A 23,570-nucleotide genomic window follows, 5' to 3' on the forward strand; every position below is an offset into this window, starting at 1 on the left:
ATAAGTGTTTACTCCAAAGTGTGTGGCTGTATTCCTTGTCTTTTAGCCCTCAGCCAAAGCTTTTGAATGTACTGTTGATTGTATGTTAATGTTGTAGTGACTGACTTTTGAAGGACCATATTGCTCTGACAACATAACCTGTCTTTTTATGGTCAGATGGTGTGGCGTGCCCAGTACACTAAGATAATTTTAATGTGTTTTTAGTATTAATAAAGAACTTTTGTACGATATTCCTGTCTCTGCTCCTTACTAGTGCAACCAACTTGCGTGCCCTAAGATGAAGCGTATTAATTATTCTCTGTGTGATGTCAGAGTGGCGTAGTCGGTTTTCTAAAGTTACATTTGTTCCATTCTAAGTAGTACGGCCCTAGTGCCACTAAGAGTACCCCAGCCAACACAGCCATGTGGGGCCCACATGGGTTTGACCTGGGCTATCTAACTGGGACCCAGACAGTTTTGTCCTCGGTTTCCATGGTGGCCCTACATGGGTTTGCCCAGATGAAATGAACCCTGCTCAGTGTGCACACTACAGGCTGTTAAATGTAACACTGATAAGTGTTGGTGTTAATGAGGTAATTAAGTGATTGAATAATGATTGAGCATTATTGATGAACACCTGCTGTTAACAAGCAGAATCACTGAAGGAAAGAGAAACACAAGAACTACTTCCAGCCACAGCCTTAGATGAAATCAACTGAAGATAAAATACACAAAATCTCTCAGGATCTGATTAAACAACTCCACAAACAGCATTACCAGCTTCACGTATTACTAACCAGGTTGACTTTATTTCTGGTAGACGTCTAAATAAGTTCTTATTGAGATTTAACAGAGGTTAAGATGTTGATGATTTATTGAAACTAATAGTTTGGTTTGATGCCACCATTATGGTGAACAGCGTTTGCTTTAGTTGGGATCTTGACTTTTTAACATTAGTTTTACTCTGCTCAGTTGTATCTGATTGTTATGTTAAGAACTGCAAGAGAAAATGCATTCAGATGCTAAAAGCTGACTGATGATAAAAGTCTAATCTCTGTAAAAAATAAAACATATATTTTATTTATATTTAAGTAATTAAAATGCGGCAATAAATTACAAGCAATATTATTAATTAAATTGAACAAATTAGAATTGAGTAATAATTAATCAAGTTAATTCCTTAAATGTTAACCATTTAAAATGAGTAAAATTTACAAAATATATGTTATTGCCAACATTGAAGACACCTGATGTTAACAAGCAGAATCACTGAAGGAGAAAACCATAATTAAAGTCACCGTTATGAAGATGAGTGTGTGTTTTAGTTGGGCTCTTCACCCTTAAATTATTAACTTTCATTTTTTGTTTGGCTGCGGTACATGAATTATAACATCCAGATGAACAAACTGTGATCTGATGGTGTTGGTTGTGTTTTAACATAATCATTATTTCACAATCATTTGACCTGAATCACTGAACTCAGTCCAGTTTATGAGTTAAGTTATCTTTATTAACTATAGAAGTACAGGCATTTTACACCGTAATATTTTTAACTTTTACAAGGAAATCCAAATAATTTCTAAAAAGTTTCTCTGGTACAAAAAAACAAAACAAAACACAGACATCATGAATCAGCCTGTGAATCTCAACAATGGTGACATTTATAAAGCATGTTGCAGTGCATTCTGGGTTGCACCAATCAAAACTCATTCATGGCTCCCATAATGCATTGCTGCATGAATAAATAATGAGCTTATGATCAGAGGTTGTCACCATTGCTGAGATTCATACACTAAATATTGATGTCTGTGTGCGCCTAAAAAAAAACACATACATCTTTTATTAGATCAACGTTTCTATTTGTTCTTCTGGCTGTTATAACTCATGTACAGCAGTCAAACAAAACTTAAAGTTAATAATTTAAGGGTCAAGAGCCCAACTAAAACACACACTGATCTCCATAATGGTGACTTTAATTATGGTTTTCTCCTTCAGTGATTCTGCTTGTTAACATCAGGTGTCTTCAATGTTGGCACATATATTTTGTAATTTTTAACTTATTTTAAATGGTTAACATTTAAGGAATTAATTTGATTAATTATTACTCAATTCTAATTTGTTAAATTTAATTAATAATATTGCTTGTAATCTGTTGCCTCATTTTATTAATTATATAAAAATAAAATCTATGTTTTCATTTTTACAGTATACAGCAAGAATTTCAGTATATTTTTATCAGAACATCAAATGATTCTTAAAACACTATTTACACAGTTTGGACTTATGCTATTTTTACTCCCACACAGACATCAAGAATCAGCATATGAATCTCAACAATGGTGACATGCTTCATGGTGCAATGCATTTTTGGAGCCATGGATAAGTTTCGTATGATGCACCCAGAATGCATTGTACCATGAAGCATGTCACCATTGTTGAGATTCATATGCTGATTCTTGATGTCTGTGTGGAAGTAAAAACCGCACAAGTCCAAAATGCGTAAATGGTGTTTTGAGAATCATCTGATGTTCTGATAAAAATGTGCTGGAATTCTTGCAGTAGAATCACAACAAAATGAAAAACATATCACCTGAACAAAACTCACGCACAAAATCAGTGTGTTAAACTACTTCATGATGATTATATTTGTATCATCAATCAGCTTATAGCATCTGATTGCTTTTTCTCTTGCTGTTCTCAACATAACAATCAGATACAACTGAGCAGAGAAAAACTAATGCTAATAAGTCAGAGCCCAACTAAAGCAAACGCTGATCACCATAATGGTGGCATCAAACCAAACTATTATTTTCAATAAATCATCAACATCTTAACCTTCTGTAGACGTCTGACAGAAATTAAGTCAACCTGGTTAGTAATAAGTGAAGCTGGTAATGCTGTTTGTGGAGTTGTTTAATCAGATCTTGAGGGATTTAGTGTATTTTATCTTCAGTTGATTTCATCTAAGGCTGTGGCTGGAAGTAGTTGTGTTTCTCTTTCCTTCAGTGGTTCTGCTTGTTAACAGCAGGTGTTCATCACTAAGGCTCAATCATTATTTAATCAATGAATTATCTCATTAACTCCAACACTGATCAGTGTTACATTAAACAGCCTGTAGTGTGCACACTGAGCAGGGTTAATTTCATCTGGGCAAACCCATGTAGGGCCACCATGGAAACCGAGGACAAAACTGTCTGGGTCCCAGTTAGATAGCCCAGGTCAAACCCATGTGGGCCCCACATGGCTGTGTTGGCTGGGACGGTTCCTTCCTGCCACATTTGCAACAAATGATGTGTTTCGGTAAACACTAAACACTGTTACAAAACCAACATCTAACATCATAACTAAAAGAGTCAAACTGCCCAACTAAATAAAACACTGATCCCCATGATCGTGACCAAATATTTTCAATAAAAGATCAACATCTAAAAGTCTGTTTATTCTCAAAAATAACTTCTGATGACAGAAATAATGTCAAACTGGGTTGTAATAGAGATGTCATGTCTCTTCAGTTGATTTCATCTAAGGCTGTGTCTGGAAGTCAGTTGCAGTCAGAGCCGTCGCATAGGCTGTGCGAACTGTGCAACCGCACAGGGCCTCGCGCCACTAGGGGGCCTCGCAATCTTGCGTTTTTTATTATTACTATTATTATTTTTAATTTTGTCTTTTGTGGTGGAACACGCAATGTAATGCTATATAGAAATATATAGTTTGCATCTTAATTTAATCTTTGTTTTATCTTTGTTTTATCTTTGTTTTATTATTGTATTAGTTCATTAACTAATTGTTAACTCAACTAATTTAAGGTAAAGAGCTGGATACTAATTAAATAAATGTCAACTAGCCTAAATGCATTGATTAGAATTTTCATAGAATAAAGATTTTTATAGTCGACTAGTAGTCATTCATTTAAGCAATTAGTCAACTAATCTCACGTTTATATTAATTTCTGCTTAAATACTGAGTGCATGGAGGAATAGCCTATTCCGCGCTCAAGCGCATGCATAAATCTTGCCCCAAAGCAGGCTAATGATAATATGTCTGAAAAATAACGAGGCATTTTTATTGTTTATTAATACAAAATATATATTTTTAAATCAGTGTCGGCTGCAAACATATCTATATACATCTCCGCTGTAAAGTGGATATGCCTTTAGAGAGAAATGCACCTTATGGATTACAGCCTAATCAGCCGGTATTTGCTTTCGATTCGAATTTTTTCGTTTAAAAGCGGACATTTCAAGCTTTATATAGAAATATTCATCATGTTTTTGAGGCTATACACTGTGTTTCAGTTCATTTTTGAGACGCGCTCCAGTTTGCGCATTTTTGAGACGCGCTCCGCCCTGTTTGTTTTATTTTATTTTACAAAAGCACAACGTTTTCTTGTTGTTGAGAGTTTACACAAATAAAAGTACTTGCGACTGATGCATTATTCTTTTCTGTATGACCAGAAAAGATTGAGTAGCCTATTTAAAGTTGTTTCCACTGTTGATAGGAAAATGAAAGTGTTCGCGCCGACGCCTGCCGCAGTGCGCGCTCCACGTCTCCGCACAATCACTTGGATATGCACCTATACTAGCGAACATTAAGGCCTATCTAGTTTAAAGTTAGAGCGAGCTGCCATGCCAGATGGATAATTCCTTTTCATGTTTAACAAATAAAATCATGCATTTTCTACCTACAGCGAGTAAGCGCTGCACCAGTTTGAAAAAGGTAAAAGCATAACGAGCGTAGCGAGAGAGGGGCCCAACTGAGGGGGATGCAGAGATGTTGCAGCGTCTTTATATTAACATTTCTGATTGTTTAAATTATCAGCCCTCGGTACTAGTAGCCCCCTTAAAATGCGGGGCCCCAGGCAATAGCCCGTCTTGCCTGCCCTATTGCGGCGCCTCAGACTATGTTCATGATTATGTTGTATTATTCTACTTGATAAAAACGTATTGCAGCGAGTCGAGCGAGATTATGCGTGCAATAGAACTAGAACAGTTATGCGTGACTGTTCCACATCAAAGAGCAGGGCCTCGCATTTCAAGTTCGCACAGGGCCTCGCACCCCACCTGTGACGGCACTAGTTGCAGTTCTTGTGTTTCTCTTTTCTTCAGCGCTTCTCTTTTCTTCAGCGCTTGTTATCATCAGGATCATCACTCAATTAATCACTTAATTGTCTAATTAACTCTAACACTGCTTCAGTGTTACTTTTAACACCCTGCTGGTGGTTCATATAAACACAGAGCGGTGTTAATTTAACACCGGGGAAGTTACTCTGCACAAGAACTCTCGTCAAGCTTACTTATTTTATGCATTAGAGAAATCGGATACATTGGCAACCCACCAAAGTGAAGCTCAGCCAAATACGGGAAAACCTAACAGTTATTACAGCGTGACCATGGAGCTGATCAGCTTTACATTATAATTTAACTCACGCATTCCTCAGGTGTTTAGTGACACAGGACTTCACTCACTACTTTCCTTCTTGTTAATTTTTTTAAGTAAGACATCACTTACCTATTAGACATCAACTACTGACACTCAGAACTTCTGTTCAGACAGCCCTGCAGAACCTCAATAAAAGTCCCAGTAACGCTCTAATTAAAGCACAGTAGCCAAAGAAAGCTCAGCTAGCAACTTATTCCAACTGGCCCGCGAAGCTGTGCAGATAGTAGAGACCTCAGTACAATGACTCTCATAATGAGAGAAGGAGCCAAGGAGCTTCACAGAGAGCCTTACAACCTGACATACTCTCACCTAGACCTCGGCATGACGACTCTCTACATCGAGTGGAGACCTCACTATGATCCAAGCTCAGGGACAGCTTCTTAAGGAGGCTCACAGAGAGTCTACAACTTAAAATTGCTATTCAGGTTAAGCTCTGAGGAGCGGAGGCCTGGAAGGATGACTTTTTTGTCATAAAGTGCCATTCCAAGTTATTAACCTTATAACAACCCATATACCTTAAGTTAAGTTAACATGTTTCCTAAAGTTGGGCAGTCATCTCAGCTTGTTTTTATGAGTTTGTGGTTTTTGTAACAGTTTTCACCAAAACACATATTTTGTTGCAAAGAAAGCCAGAAACAAAGAAGATTATATGATAAAGTTTTCAACAACAAAGAGTAGAATAATTCTCATCACCGACATCAATAAGATCGGTAACACTTTATTTTGATGGTCCCTCTTGAACATTCTGTTATACATGAAGGGGCAATGTTACTTATAGACAACAGAATGTGTTAAAGGGACCATCCAAATAAAGTGAAACCATAAGGTCTTATACAGAGGGAAGCCTTTTCTATTAATACTCTTTCTCCAAAAGGTTTGAATATTGAGTTTGATTTGAAACTTTTCTTGTGAACATTCTTTGTGTATAATTTATTTATTTTTTATCATGTTGGTTACTTTATTTTTCTGTTATTTGTTTTTCAGTTTTTTTATGCTTTAGTGATTACATTTGTGTTTGATTAGGTCGTTATTGCATTGGATGATTGGGTCATTAGTTCACTAATGAGGTCAGGTGTGATGGTTCACACCGATATGAATTGTACCTTTCTATGATTGTTGCTTGCCTGCACTCTCAGAAAATAAAGTACATAATTGTACCTTTAGGGGTTCAATGGCTTGTCACTGGGGCTGTACCCTCAAGGGTAGGCCTACAGCTTTTGTACCCTTGTGACAAAACTTGTATTTCCTTTATTTCAAGTTTACTCAAATATAGTGAGAAGTTAAAATCTTCCTTAAATAATTATGGTATCATTAAAACCTTTAAACAACAACTTTTACTAAATAAATTGGCTTAGCAGAGGCTGTCTCTGGATATTCCTTTAAAAGAAACGGTACATATATGTACCTTTTAATGCTTGGGAACATATATGTACCTTTTAATGCTTGGGAACATACATTTTGACCCTTAAAAAGCTACATATATGTACCTTGATGTCCAATAATAAGCCCTATGGGGTACATTAGTGTAGATTGTACCTTGGGGGACAGAAATTGACTCCTACCCCTATTTCTGACAGTGTGACGAAGACCCTTTGGGTAGAAATATTGTTTATTTTAATAAATTACTGGGAGCAGAAGTGGCAGTGTGCCGATTATAAAGTGAATATAATCTATTAAGTAAGGAATAATTGACGACAGGCCGTTGAATTATTATAAAAATAATGCACACCCGAGGTGGTAATGCGGTCACGACGCGAAGCGGAGTGGCCGTTACACCTCGGGTGTGCATTATTTTTATAATAATTCAACGGCCTGGAGTCAATTATTCCGCTTATACTACAGTTACCACACCTCGAAATATTGTTCAGATGATGTATTTCAAGACGTTTGTAAAGTTTTTGTCATTAAAACGCTCTTGTATGTAGGACTAATTCCTTGCGCATCTAAACCCATGCTCCGTTGCTAATTCCAAAACGTCATTTTAGAGTTAGTAACGGAGGTTTGAGCCGCTGATAGCAGAGTAATGCTGGACACACTTAACGACTAGAAACATTCTTTGACTGTGCAGCAGATTTTAAACACCGCTGTGAACACAGACTGAACGCGCTGAAAACGTGTGCATGATCAGTCATAACATAAGTATCAAATTACATTCATAACCGGCCTTAGAGAGAAGCATGTGCGTCAATATTATTATTTATTTATTAATTCAATTCGTTTTAATTAAATCGTTTATTCTTTTTTACTATTAGTGACAGTAGACTAGACTAATAAATGAAACACAAAGCCCTTTTAACAAGTATAGGCCTATATCAATTTTATTTATTTGTTATATTATCTTCAATAATTACGAAAACCCGTGCAACAGGACTATCAATTTATTTAAATATTCAGTTTAATTTTCTATTGATTATGAATAGGACTGTTTACTTTATTTATTAAAATTAAACTGCATGTTTTCATTGATTGTGAAGTTAGACATTGAAAATTGCAGATCAAGTGCATGGGGCTGCAGCTTTTCTTGTTATGAATTGTATCGTATTGTCCGTTATTACAGTTGACAACGCGAAGTGATATGGAACTGTAATGAGGTCAAGACCTGCCTGGAACTACTTTAGCCGTGCGGTTCCCTGAAAATAATTGCACACCTCAGAACGTTCGTCAACCAATCAGATTCAATCATTCAACGGCCCTGTAGTATAACATCAAATAATCACCTTTGGTCAGTGATGATGTTATGAATTATTCTACTTTATGTTGTTGAAAACTATGATCACACGGACATATCGTGTGTGTCATTGGGTGTCAGGAAATGACTTAAGTTCTGTAAAAACCTTTCTGAAAACAGTGACAATAACTCATACATTCTTACTAACTGCATACTAATGAACATCTGAAGACTAACTAGTGTATATCTACTTAGTGCATCATGGACAGCAAACAAACACAACACAGTGCATTTCTCTTTCACAAACACTATCCGCTCACTTCCTCTCTCAAGCTCGTCTTTCACTCATAGATCATGGACTAGAGCTGGATTTGAAACTGAGAGCAGCATAAAATGAAAAAATTTCCACGAACACTAAATCACTTGAAACTGTTCAAACCTATTCATAATTTAACAGCAACACACATCTTCTGAAACATATACAGAGGAAATAATACTCACAGAGCACAAGAGGAAGTTGACTGAGCTTCATACTGACCCAATAATGACAGACGGTTAAAGACACAGACTGAGTTAAAGCCTCAAGACTTCCTGATAAAGTCAGATCTTTAGGAACATAATGACAGATTAAACTAGTATATGTACCTCATGTGTTACAGAAAACCTTTTGATAAAGTTGATAATCTTGTAACACGTTTTCAAAAAATATCAGAAGAGCATCACCCAGCCAACACAGCCATGTGGGGCCCACATGGGTTTGACCTGGGCTATCTAACTGGGACCCAGACAGTTTTGTCCTCGGTTTCCATGGTGGCCCTACATGGGTTTGCCCAGATGAAATGAACCCTGCTCAGTGTGCACACTACAGGCTGTTAAATGTAACACTGATAAGTGTTGGTGTTAATGAGGTAATTAAGTGATTGAATAATGATTGAGCATTATTGATGAACACCTGCTGTTAACAAGCAGAATCACTGAAGGAAAGAGAAACACAAGAACTACTTCCAGCCACAGCCTTAGATGAAATCAACTGAAGATAAAATACACAAAATCTCTCAGGATCTGATTAAACAACTCCACAAACAGCATTACCAGCTTCACGTATTACTAACCAGGTTGACTTTATTTCTGGTAGACGTCTAAATAAGTTCTTATTGAGATTTAACAGAGGTTAAGATGTTGATGATTTATTGAAACTAATAGTTTGGTTTGATGCCACCATTATGGTGAACAGCGTTTGCTTTAGTTGGGATCTTGACTTTTTAACATTAGTTTTACTCTGCTCAGTTGTATCTGATTGTTATGTTAAGAACTGCAAGAGAAAATGCATTCAGATGCTAAAAGCTGACTGATGATAAAAGTCTAATCTCTGTAAAAAATAAAACATATATTTTATTTATATTTAAGTAATTAAAATGCGGCAATAAATTACAAGCAATATTATTAATTAAATTGAACAAATTAGAATTGAGTAATAATTAATCAAGTTAATTCCTTAAATGTTAACCATTTAAAATGAGTAAAATTTACAAAATATATGTTATTGCCAACATTGAAGACACCTGATGTTAACAAGCAGAATCACTGAAGGAGAAAACCATAATTAAAGTCACCGTTATGAAGATGAGTGTGTGTTTTAGTTGGGCTCTTCACCCTTAAATTATTAACTTTCATTTTTTGTTTGGCTGCGGTACATGAATTATAACATCCAGATGAACAAACTGTGATCTGATGGTGTTGGTTGTGTTTTAACATAATCATTATTTCACAATCATTTGACCTGAATCACTGAACTCAGTCCAGTTTATGAGTTAAGTTATCTTTATTAACTATAGAAGTACGGGCATTTTACACCGTAATTTTTTTAACTTTTACAAGGAAATCCAAATAATTTCTAAAAAGTTTATCTTGTACAAAAAAACAAAAACAAAACACAGACATCATGAATCAGCCTGTGAATCTCAACAATGGTGACATTTATAAAGCATGTTGCAGTGCATTCTGGGTTGCACCAATCAAAACTCATTCATGGCTCCCATCATGCATTACTGCATGAATAAATAATGAGCTTATGATCAGAGGTTGTCACCATTGCTGAGATTCATACGCTAAATATTGATGTCTGTGTGCGCCTAAAAAAAAACACATATATTTTTTATTAGATTAATGTTTCTATTTGTTCATCTGGCTGTTATAACTCATGTACAGCAGCCAAACAAAACTTAAAGTTAATAATTTAAGGGTCAAGAGCCCAACTAAAACACACACTCATCTCCATAATGGTGACTTTAATTATGGTTTTCTCCTTCAGTGATTCTGCTTGTTAACATCAGGTGTCTTCAATGTTGGCAATAACATATATTTAGTAATTTTTACTCATTTTAAATGGTTAACATTTAAGGAATTAATTTGATTAATTATTACTCAATTCTAATTTGTTAAATTTAATTAATAATATTGCTTGTAATCTGTTGACTCATTTTTTTTTAATTAGATATAAATAAAATCTATGTTTTCATTTTTACAGTGGGAATTTCAGTATATTTTTATCAGAACATCAAATGATTCTTAAAACACCATTTACACAGTTTGGACTTATGCTATTTTTACTCCCACACAGACATCAAGAATCAGCATATGAATCTCAACAATGGTGACATGCTTCATGGTGCAATGCATTCTTGGAGCCATGGATAAGTTTCGTATGATGCACCCAGAATGCATTGTACCATGAAGCATGTCACCATTGTTGAGATTCATATGCTGATTCTTGATGTCTGTGTGGAAGTAAAAACCGCACAAGTCCAAAATGCGTAAATGGTGTTTTGAGAATCATTTGATGTTCTGATAAAAGTGTGCTGGAATTCTTGCAGTAGAATCACAACAAAATGAATAACATATCACCTGAACAAAACTCACGCACAAAATCAGTGTGCTAAACCACTTCATGATGATTATATTTGTATCATCAATCAGCTTATAGCATCTGATTGCTTTTTCTCTTGTTGTTCTCAACATAAGAATCAGATACAACTGAGCAGAGAAAAAACTAATGCTAATAAGTCAGAGCCCAACTAAAGCAAACGCTGATCACCATAATGGTGGCATCAAACCAAACTATTATTTTCAATAAATCATCAACATCTTAACCTTCTGTAGACGTCTGACAGAAATTAAGTCAACCTGGTTAGTAATAAGTGAAGCTGGTAATGCTGTTTGTGGAGTTGTTTAATCAGATCTTGAGGGATTTAGTGTATTTTATCTTCAGTTGATTTAATCTAAGGCTGTGGCTGGAAGTAGTTGTGTTTCTCTTTCCTTCAGTGGTTCTGCTTGTTAACAGCAGGTGTTCATCACTAAGGCTCAATCATTATTTAATCAATGAATTATCTCATTAACTCCAACACTGATCAGTGTTACATTTAACAGCCTGTAGTGTGCACACTGAGCAGGGTTCATTGCATCTGGGCAAACCCATGTAGGGCCACCATGGAAACCGAGGACAAAACTGTCTGGGTCCCAGTTAGATAGCCCAGGTCAAACCCATGTGGGCCCCACATGGCTGTGTTGGCTGGGCAGTTTCATATTTTTTCATATTTTTGTGTTTTTAATGGACACTGAAAAGGAAACACTTTGATCTTAATCATAATAAATAACTTTGATTATAATAATAGTAGTTGTATAACTTTAGAAGTTAAGAAGCAGAAGTCACATAATTCCACTGAGCTGAAAAATAACAAACCAAACCACAACTATGAGCTCATGTCTATTTCTGTTCTATCAGGACTCTGCATCAATCTGCACTATCACTTCTCTTCAGAGTTGGTCAATCTTATCAAATCTTGTCTCTCACTCCGCTCTCAACATGTTAAAATTGGTAAATATAAATCTAACCCCCTATGTATTTCAACCGGGGTCCCGCAGGGCTCCATACTTGGTCCAACCCTTTTTAGCATATATTAATGATCTACCCCTTGTATGTGAAAATTGTGATATTTTAATGTATGCGGATGATACAGTTATTTTTACTCATGATAAGACTGCTGCAGAGGTTGCAATCAAGCTAACAGATGTATTAGTGAAGGTTACATCCTGGCTTAATCACTGTTGTTTACAACTGAATGTTTCAAAAACAGTTTGTATGTTTCTTTCTAAAAGCTCCCGCATAGACGCAGAACAAAACATTTCCATTTCAGGACACAGACTAAAAGTTGTCTCAGAATACAAGTATCACTTAGACTCAAATCTTGCCTTCAAAACCCACATAAAGAGGGTCTGTAATAAAGTAAAGTTCAGTTTGACTAATTTCAGGTATATCTTTATGAACTTTTTGATGCGTTAAGTTGCATAGCTGTCAATGGAGGGACATAAAGAGGGACAACTGAAGAGACATAATCTTAATTTAAATTTCAGATTTTAAGATCTTAAAGGAACACTTCACCCATTTGCATTAGACTTTGTATCTTTAGAAACCCAGTCACATTTTCGAATGGTCATGGTTTATTGCCTTATTTTCCCCTGAGATGGGAGAAATAAGGATTTAAGTGTTCCACTTCCTGCTTTTTATGACGCAAAAATCGTCATTTTGAGTCATAAAAAGCAGGAAGTCCAATTTCTTTGAATACGGGTAAGACTACAAACACTAGTTTATCATTTATCCAGTAGAAGGCGCTGTTCCGCATGTTTTCAACCCGCCCATAGAGGGACCTCACTCACAGAATGTACATATAGTGTCAGCCATCTTTTATTGGAAGCTAAGCTAACAGTTTCTTATTCTGTGGAGAAAGCTGAGTAGTAGGGGTTACCATCTTCTTTTTCCCGGACATGTCCGGCCGTCGAGATCGTCCAAAATGTCCGGGATTCGGCTTTTGCTTTCTGCAGTCGCCATTCATTGTTTACATGCACACCTTTTGTTTCAATCTAACTGAATTCATTCCGATTGGTGAATCTGAATGTAGTGTTTACATGAACGCTAAACAAGTGATGGGTTAATGTGCGTTTTAACATTGCTAAGAAAATTCCCGCTCCTCCGTGAGAGATACGAGACCGGTGCGTCTTACAGGCGCCGGCGCCACTCATCAGTAATCACGCCACCGGCCTCGGGTCGTTCTCCCGCGGCCGTCAGTCTCGTTCCTGCTCGTCACAGTAAACATGATGAATGGCAACTGTAGAACGCAAAAGCCGAATCCTGGACATTTTGGGCGACATCAAAATACCGGGCAGACTCACGGAGACTCACTAGTAGCATAGCCTTGTTTACTGCGATCTCTTACCGGTAGGCGTGGCCTCCTAGGGCAGCGAAGCAAGTGCATTCTGGGAGTTGTTGTCTTTCATCCCCATAAGCCAAAAAAATACATTTTCTGGCTTTTCTCAGTCTAGAAGGCTCCAAATTCAAAATACACATTCATCTTTCCGAAGTATCCCTTTAATTTTTGTCATCGTTTACACACAATTTATGGATAGTTTTACAATCTTTTTATGAACTTTCTGAAGGGTCAAAGTGGTAGTTGCGTAGCTGTCAATGGAGGGACAGAAATCTCTCAGAATTTAAAGATATTCATTTGTGTCCCCAAGATGGACGAAGGTCTTATGACAGAATTTAAATGTTTGGGTGATCTATCCCTTTAAGGCTACTATCAAGATATAATCCTAAATCCTCAGTGTCTGAGGAAATAAAAGGAATAATATTACCTAGTTCAATAACATCCAGATCCTTTTTCTTGCTTGGCACAAAGATAATAATTTGGGTTGTATCATCATTAGATAGGGGGAGATGTGTGTGGTTTTAACACTTTTTTCTGCATCTGTAACTTACCGCATTTTTAGCTGGAGTTTTCAAACTTTATACAAAGTACCCACATTTGTTCTCTACAAAAGCCACCCATTCAAAACTCCTCAAGATTATGAGGTTGATGTCAGACACATGCTGTGCCTTTTTATAATTTCCCTACTTCTGGGGTATAAAATATGTGTGTGATATTATAATCTTTGTTTCCTTAATAAATAAAATTAAATGTATATTAAAAAATACATAATCATTAACCATGAACATGTACCCAAAATTGTAAATGCATTTGACGGAGAGACTGAGAGTGAAAGAGGAAAATAAACTGGTGTGAAGAGAAGCTGTTTTATTCGTGCTTCATGCAGAATGACACTGAACACATAAGAATCTGAACGCTTGCTATAAGCGTCTGTATCATTGATCATACTTGGGGTCAAAGGTTATTCATAAATCTCTAAACTTATTACAGTTTTTCTCAATTACTCATACACTAAAATCAATTATATTAGAATAAATTCATCAACGTAACACCATTTAATAAAAGATTCCTCAGAACAATTAACACTATTCTTGTGTTTCACATCTAAACACATATTCATAACTGGACACCATGAGTTCGTGTTTAGTGTTAAAAACCACACAGCGTCACACAGTCAGCAGTTCTCACCATGTGAACACTATATGTTTCACACGCCAGTCAGAACCACAGGATGTGAACAAATAATTATGTGCCAATAGTCTGTCCAAAAAAAAGCATGCTCAAGAATTCTTTAAAATTATATATTCTTTTTTCTCTCCATATAAATGTAATAATTTCTGTAGATTAAAGTAGTTTAATGCTGCAAAGTCCAATATTGAGAGATTAAAACTTGATTCACGATTCTTGTATTTGTGGCACTGCAAGACAAAGCATCAGATCCAGAATATTTCAAAAAGGCTATGTTTCTTTATTAAGAAAAGTAAACAATTAAAATATGAAATACTGCAGCAAAACAAGTCAGGAGACTTACACTAAAATAAGGAATATACACACTTACAAATGACAGTGTGTTCATGCAAATATCACACAAGATATCACACAAGCCTTATATGGTAAATAATTACACTGCATTACATAAAGCAGAACAAAATGTCAGGCTTAAGAGAGGCATTTTATTGTAATTAAAACAAAATATAAATATTAAAAGAGGACAATAATTTGGCCAATGTTGTGGGAATGAAACTGTGAGAGGACGGGGATGTACTTGCGATGCTAAAGCTATATAATAGTTTATTGGTCAAAAACAGAAAAACTAAACAAGTTAAACAAGTTAACATTCATGTACTTTATTAAAGTCAACATTAAATCAAAATTGACCCTTTCTTGGCTATTCCACATTTAACTTGCTTTTTACAATCAATCTCTATAAAATCCATTGGGATTGGAGTCAGTGGAAGTCAAGTGGGTTTCGGAAATCTTTGTTCATGTTGACAATAACAACCGTAACATACCAAATCATTGTGAATCAGGAGTGACTCCTGTATGTCACACAAACACACACACACACACACACACACACACACACACACACACACACACACACACACTGCTCTGTCTGAGCTTGTGAATGAGATATTGAGAGATTCTAGGAAGACGCTGAAGTTTTCTGACCGTCACAACAAATTATGTTCAGATTAAAATTTCTTCCTCTTCATGTAACTGTTAAATATGCTCAGCATTTACTATTTTTTCTTGCTTTTATGAACTATCATCTTTTAAGTATATTACATAATTGAACCAAATTACACAATTCAGCATTTGTAAAGCAGTTTTCATAACACTGTTTTTGAAGCAAAGAACAAATCAGTGAGTAAAGCCAAATCTGACATCACATAATACCAATGTTTATTTTGGCAGAATTTTTGGTCAATTACATATAATGATAACAAGGACTTCTAATAAATCACTCGGGTGTTTTACTTCTCATTCTGCAGCATTTGTAAATCAGCACGACTGTCACTAGCAGATATGGACAAGCCGCCAGAACAGAAGTGAGTATTTTGAGGACAGAGATCTGAGATTCTGAACGAGACCCTGAAAAACAGAAACACGAGCACTTTATCATGCGCTGTATCTGAACGAGGGCATATGAAGAAATAAATCACAGTTTCATGGACTCTCACCTCTGACTGAGATCCAGCTCTTGGGCGACTCTCCTCTCGCTGTGTGTTTGCAGTTGTAGAAACCCTCATGTGACTTTGAGACAGTCGGGATGATCATCTCTGTAGTTTGATTCTGGACGAGTGATCCATCTTTATAGAAATCAGCGCTGAGGATTGGTGGGGATACATAGTCATATAAACAGCGTAGAGTCAGAGTCTCTCCTTCAGTCACAGGATGAACAGGACTCTCCAGAATCACACCAACTACAGAAATAGAGGAAACATGCAATATATGAACAACATGGAAACATAATAAAAACAAGACAAAATAAAAAAAACAGACCTTTTTTATTTTCCACTGCGACTGTTTCTGAGTGTTTTAGTGTATTGCTATGATGTTCTGGCTGATTGCTTACTGTAAACTCAATAAATACAGAAATACAGACTCACAGTGTACAGTGATATTAACAGGATGATATTCCTCTCCAGATTCAGACTGACACCAGTAAACTCCAGTGTCTAATGTTGAGGTGGAGCTGATTGTACATGTAGATCCTGTTTGTGATCCCCCGTAAAATGATGAACAATCTTCCGGCCCCCAACTCTCTGTGTATCTTCTCACTGTCCATCTATCAGAGTTACTCTGGTCTTCACAGCTCAGAGAGAGAGAGACCAATGTGAAGTGTTGAGTTCTGTTGGGACGGATGATCAGAGACACTGGAGGAGAAACACCTGACAAGACCAGTACAGATATCGTTTGGAAATAGTCTTTATTAAAGATGATGAAATAATTTAAACTAAGTGAACTCACCAGTGACCCACAGTGGTTGTTTGTTGCTGTACAGTGTTTCATAGGCTGGGTTTCCTCTCTCTGCTGCGCACACATAAACTCCAGTGTGTTTTAGATCAGCAGAACTGACAGTGTGTTTTCCTCCAGCTCCTCTTCTGCTGTCTGAGAGCGGCTCATAGCGAACTCTCTTGTATGTGTTAACTGAGAATATGCAGATGATCACTAAAGGTATTTATCTCTAATAATGTGTTTGATAAAACCAGTAAATGTATATGTTATCGCATGGAGGACATTATAATACCTGATGATGAGACGGTGAACCAGCTGAACGTCCAGCCTGTAGAAGAGCCGGTCACCGCACAGTTCAGAGTCACTGGATCTCCTTCAGTCAACCACGTCTGAGGAGAAACACTTAACACTGTCTGGGCTTTCTCTGAAATAGAGACATCACTCATTAATAACATGTTAAACGTGTGTGTGTTTATGAAGAGATGATCAAACTCACCCGATACTGTCAGTGTAACTTCATCACTGTGTTGTGAAACGCCTGATCCTTCAGTCTCTGTTACATGACAGGAGTATTTCCCTGCGTCAGACTCAGTCACATAATTGACTGTGTGTTCCTGTAGTTTACTGGAAACCATGAATGTACCTCCTTTATACCAGTTGTACTTCCAGCTTGAGACTCCGTCAGCATCAATGTCACATCTGAGAGGGACTCTTTCTCCTCTGAATACATGTTGATCAGGTTTAATGGTCACTCTAGATTTTGGTCTTTCTGCACAACGACAACAATAAATAATGAAAATAATGTGATGATTAATTTAATTAATCAAAATAATTAAATGTGCTGGGTTTTTTCTCGAGAAAAAGTTCCTGGATAAACATATTTGTTGATCCTGGAACAACATTTCAATCAACCAATCAGATTTGAGGGACAAATTTACAGGTTTTGTGTATCACAAATTGCTGTTCAAAGGACTTTTATTATTTATTTTTATTAAATCTATTCAGTTGGTGGCTGTAGTGAAAAATTTTATAAAGATACTCTATGTTTCTATATTCTTCATAACACATTTCAGCCATGTTATATTAAAATGTATAATATTACAGACATTTTTGTGAGTGAATGTGTTTTTTTTGTTTGTTTTTTTGTCACACCTCAGAACTGTCTGTGTGGTGTTACTACACAGCAAAATCCCCAGTGTTAAATTAACACTCCTCAGTGTTTATATGAGTCCACACTCAGAGAGCGTTAAATGAACACTGAATCAGTGTTAAAGTTAATGAGATAATTAAAGTGATTAATTGAGTTATGATTGAGCATTATTGAAGACACCTGATGATAACAAGCATAATCACTGAAGGAGAAAATTAATGTTAAATTGTCACCATTATGGAGATCAGTGTTTAGTTTAGTTGGGCTCTTGACCCTTACTGTTTTTACTTTAGAATTTATTTGGCTGCCGTAATTCAGTTATAAAAGCCAGATGAACAAAGAGAAAAGGTTATCTGATGGTGTTGGTTGTGTTTTAACATAATAAATAGTTGGCCTGATGCACTTATGCAACTCATTGAGAGCATAATTACTTAGTTCAATTTATTTTATGGATTATAGCAGCACTGTCCTAGAGTATGCCTTTTCAGTTAAATCCAAATAATCAAAACAATTACAAAGAAAACCTATTTTTTTTAACCCCTTATCAAGCGCCCCTATTTTTGAGAATTTTCTGAAAACGGCATACCCAAATACAAATGTCTGTAGCTCTTAAACCCTATGGTCCACATTCATAATTCTTGTATTTTTTTAAACTAGACAATTGAAACTTTGTTACCCAAGATTCAATTTTAACTCAAAGTTGAATAGGAAAAGAGTAAAACAAGGTAAATTGACATGAAAGTGACTTACGATTTCTTTGAATGAACTTAACTTAGGGAAAAATTGATCAGACTTTTATGTCAAAGGCCTGAAAACACCATAAAGATAAAATTGAATGTCTGGACATGTTTTGAGTCAAATTTGAGATTGATACTCCCAAAAATGTAGTTTCTGTAAGCTTTTATTGATGAAAAGTATAGGCGTCCTTTCCAAAAACCTATTTGGAGACTCCAAATGGAGACCTGTTACCAAATGACATAAGAGTAAACAGTACATACTACATGCATGCATATCAATTCAAGACTGTTTTGCCCATCAAACCACACAATAAAAAACTATTTCAGCAAAACATTTTAACATTTTAACAAAATACCCTTTATTTTGATCAATTCTAATAGCAAAAACAGTGAAATAAAACGTCTATCATTAAACGTATAGCCTAGACATTCCAGAAGTGACTGTTTTCCAACTAGTGTATAAAATATATTTATATATATAAAAAATAGTTTTAGAACATTTGTAATTAGAACAGTGTTTTTTACTCAAATAAATTACAGTAAACGGATTATTACAATGGTTATCCTATTACTTTCTGCTGCTCTTCGTCGCTTCTTCTCTCCACCTTCTTCAAAACACCACCAAAGTATTCTGTAGTCGACGATCAATGGTAGAGATGTTCAGATATAAGCTTTGGATTAAATCCGTGTGTTTATATACTGTCTATGGTTTATTCGAACTCCGTGGGCAAAACAATGTAAAACAACGCTATGTGTGTGTATGTGTCGGCGCACTATGTGTGTGCGCACTTGCGTGTGGAATGGCGAAAGCGCACGTGTGAATGAAAAGTTTGCGCTTTGTTCTTGTATTACACGTTTCATGCAAGCAGATTCGTCAATCACTGCATCGATGTTGGTTGGTCAATACTACCATCAATCAAAACTTTGCTGACTAGACATTGGCTGGCTTTATCCAGGCTTTTATCCAGTTGAAAACCGAGGAGCGCGATTGACAGTTCGCGCAGCCGGTATAATGCTCCCTTTATTTTTCAGTCAATAACAAAGCCTGTGATTGAAGGATAGACACGAGGGAGGGCTCAATTTACCCGGAAGATTCCAAACTACGGGGGAGATATGGCTTTTGAACGTTGGAATCGATATTTCATTGAAAATGAACATGATGGATTACTCTAACTCAAAACGCTCATGTAAACAAAGGAGGATATTTCGTTTTTTTCCCTATTTTGTTGTTGTTTTGGATTAAACAGTGGGATGCATTTTGAAGAGTAGACCCTTACATTGAAATGTATGCTGGTGTTTATTGGATTCGTCCGAACTGATCTGAACCATACGCGATCAAAGATAAGTATTGCCGTTCATTGTGTTCATGTTTACAAGGTCAGTCAGTCAGCATTTAATTTAACCCTTTCCTCTCTGGTGTATTGATTGCAAAAACAAGCTCAGAACATGATTCTTGAGTGTTTTAGCTTTCAAATGATGCATAGTTTATGATAGTTGATTGAATATTTGTTATAAAACAAAGCCGATAAAAAGTAATAAAAGTTTAGCCACGCCCCTTCGGCCCGCCCGCGGGCCGGTGCTTGATAAGGAGTTAATTAAGGGTATAATGAAAAATATTTCAGGTAGGCACACACAGACATCAAGAATTAACGTATGACTCTCAACAATGGTGACAAACAGATCACCTCTGAACATAAGCTCATTATTTATTCATGCAGCAATGCTTGATGGGAGCCATGAATGACATTTGATTGGTGGCACCCAGAATGCACTGCAAAATACTTTATAATGTCACCATTGTTGAGATTCACAGGCTGATTCTTGATGTCTGTGTTTAAAAAAAAAAAAAAAAAAAAAAAGAGTTTTGCATGTGATTTGGTTTTAAGAAATTATATGGATTACATTGTTAAAGTAAAAAATATTTCAAGGACAGTGCTTCTATAATCAATAACGTAACTCAGTAATTGGGATCTATATGAGTTCAGTGAATTCAGGTTAAATGATTGTGAAATAATGATAATGTTAAAACACAAACATATCACCTTTTCTCTTTGTTCATCTGGCTGTTGTAACTCACGTACAACAACCACACAAAAATCTAAATTAAGTGCTTGAAGGGTCAAGAGCACAACTAAAGCAAACACTGATCTCCATAATGGTAACATACCAATTACGATTTTCTCCTTCAGTGATTCTGCTTGTTATTATCAAGTGTCTTCAATAATGCTCAATCATAACTCAATTAATCACTTAATTATTTCATTAACTTTAACACTGCTTCAGTGTTCATTTAACACTCTCTGGGTGTGGACTCATATAAACACTGAGCAGTGTTAATTTAACACTGGGATTTTCACTGTAAAAAATTGCGCTGTAAAATAACAGTAATCTACTGGCAGCTGTGGTTGCCAGCAAAGTACTGTTAATTTACAGGCCTCTACCGTTATTATACAGCTCTCCTTTTTTACAGCATGTTACTGTAAAAATACAATGGAAGGTAACTTGTATCATTTGGGAAACCGATTGCTTCAAACAGTTCAAGTTTAAAAACGAGTATTTAAACTGATAGTATTGTGAACTTCATTTGAGTCCACTGAAAATGAATATCTCTTAATATAATACTGCAAACATCTAATGTGTAATCGTGAATGAATTAAAAACATGACATTAACTAAAATCTTTGCAGTTAGCATTTAGCGAACAGTAGCACACAATGTGCTAAAGTATTTAGCAACGAGATTGTCACTGCATCAGCAACTACAGTTCCTGCGTTTAAATAAAGCAACGGGCAGCATAAAATCAGTGTTATTCTGCTCATCTTTGACTGAAGCACAGGCTCTACTCTCCAGCACAATGGTGACCCACAAAACTCATTAATTAAACTAACAGATCTCTCCTGAATCATCTTGTGCAAAACACATAAAATACTTCAGTTTAATATTTACTCTCTTTATCAGTTATTGACTTCGCAAAACTTTTTTCTGTGAACTTTTACTAATATTTCAGTGAAATTAACTTATTTTGTTTAGTAAACCTGACTGTTAAATTTTACAGAATATTGCTGTTTTTCCTTGATTTTACGGTAATCTACTGGCAGCTGTGGTTGCCAGTAAAATGCTGTTTTTCTACAGTTTTATGCCGTAAATTAATTTACAGTTGATTACCGTTAAATTACACTTCACTCTGTTTTTTTTTTATTTGACACATTTAACCCTTTAAACCCCACTGCAAAATCTTCAGTTTTAAATGAACACTTGTATGTCCACACTACAGGGTGTTGGAGTAACACTGAAGCAGTGTTGAAGTAAATTATATAATTCAGTGATTAATTAACTGATGATTGAGCATTAGTGATGAACACCTGACAAGGACAGAGAAACAACAAGAAGATCAAAAAGTGAAACACAAGAACTACAACTTACTTCAGCCACAGAAGACATGAAATCTCTGAAGATCTCAGCAGAGAAGGATTAAACAACTCTAAAATGTTATTATTCTTATTATATGATATCTTGCCTTTCTCGCCAACTTGGCTTACACAGGCATGTGAAAATGAAATGCTTTTGTTTCGTCTGATAAACAATTAAAAAATTGAATCGTAACACAATTGTGCGCGTTATCCACGCTGCATCGTCATAACAATACTGTCAATAATGGCGGCGAGCAATGTCTCCATGGAAACGGAGATCACCACTCCTGACAATTTGAGAAGCGATGTGTGGAAGGTGTTTGGATTTCAAATCATAAATGGGAAAATTAAATCACAAATAAAGTCTGAATGAAATATCACTCCTCAACTTGCAACCTTACTGTGCGTTCACACCGGACGCGAATAGCGCGTCAAATTCGCGCCTGCCGTGTCTAGTTATACACTTGACCACTTTTGTGTCCTTTCGCGCCTGACGCGCTATTCGCGTCCGGTGTGAACGCACCATTAGGGCACATCTGACAACGCTACACCATGACAAGCTATAGGCGATCTGTCCAAGGAACCGCTGCTAAAACAGGCAAGAATGACTTATTTTCTTCTCTTCATCACGGGGCTTACCAGCTGTCTGCTGTCCTAGCCGCGCAACAATCACTGACAGAGTTGTGAAAATCTGACACAACATCAGACAACTGATCAGTGGAAAAATGTCCATTCAAGTTGCCAAATTAAAGTCATTCATTTTGTTCCGCTGTTTTATCGTTAAAAAACGCGATCACCCGTTTCTAAATGTTTATTGTAATGTTAGCTGTCCCTCTAGCGGACAGAACGTGTAACAACAACCAAATGCTATAGTGGCATTGACGATCCATAAGCCTGTGTAATGTCGCAAATATTAATAATAGGATGAATTTGAGCATTTAATATTCGAATATTATTCGAATATTAAATAAAATAAGGAATGGAATTCGAATAGTATTATAGAGGAAGATTGACAGCCCTAGTTTAGATGTTGTTTTGTTTCATTTGACATTACCATTATGGAGATCAGTGTTTGCTTTAGTTGGGCTCCTGACCCTTGACTTTAACATTAGTTTTTTATTTTATTTGGCTTTAACTGTGTATTTATAAGACACATTTGTTGTGGCAGAAGCAAAGCCAACAAAACTGAGATCAGGTGTTGCTGGTTATGTTTTGAATATTACGTCATCACATAATGTTTGTCTCTCTGATCTCAATCAGTTTCTAATTACTAGATTATATTTATTTAACACAATTTAATTTAATATTACTACACTGTGAAACTAACGCAAAAGACCAAGCAGTGCTATGCAATCGGTTGTGAAGGATTTTTAAACTCATAATTCATAAAAAAATGTTAAACTATGGTTTCAGTTAGACAAACACAGACATCAAGAATCAGCCAATGAATCTCAACAATGGTGAC

At 36.1% G+C, this 23,570-nt stretch overlaps 1 protein-coding gene and 1 long non-coding RNA gene across 2 annotated transcripts in view; both read right to left on the reverse strand.

The window, feature by feature from the left end:
- The window catches only part of LOC306996046, a 404,126-nt gene that overhangs the window by 144,988 nt on the left and 235,568 nt on the right, over positions 1–23,570 (reverse strand). The window lies entirely within an intron of this gene.
- On the reverse strand, positions 14,798–22,372 carry LOC307002924 (uncharacterized protein; the record flags this gene model as incomplete). Its single annotated transcript, XM_079620926.1, has 8 exons — positions 14,798–15,942; positions 16,032–16,274; positions 16,461–16,742; positions 16,822–17,001; positions 17,102–17,233; positions 17,306–17,362; positions 17,453–17,578; positions 22,342–22,372. The coding sequence occupies 8 exons, from the start codon at positions 22,370–22,372 to the stop codon at positions 15,812–15,814; spliced, it is 1,182 nt and encodes a 393-aa protein (XP_079477052.1). The 3' UTR covers positions 14,798–15,811.

Source organism: Phoxinus phoxinus (genome assembly GCF_949152265.1).
Source record: "Phoxinus phoxinus genome assembly, chromosome: 1".
In the NCBI taxonomy this organism is placed as follows: Eukaryota; Metazoa; Chordata; class Actinopteri; order Cypriniformes; family Leuciscidae; genus Phoxinus; species Phoxinus phoxinus.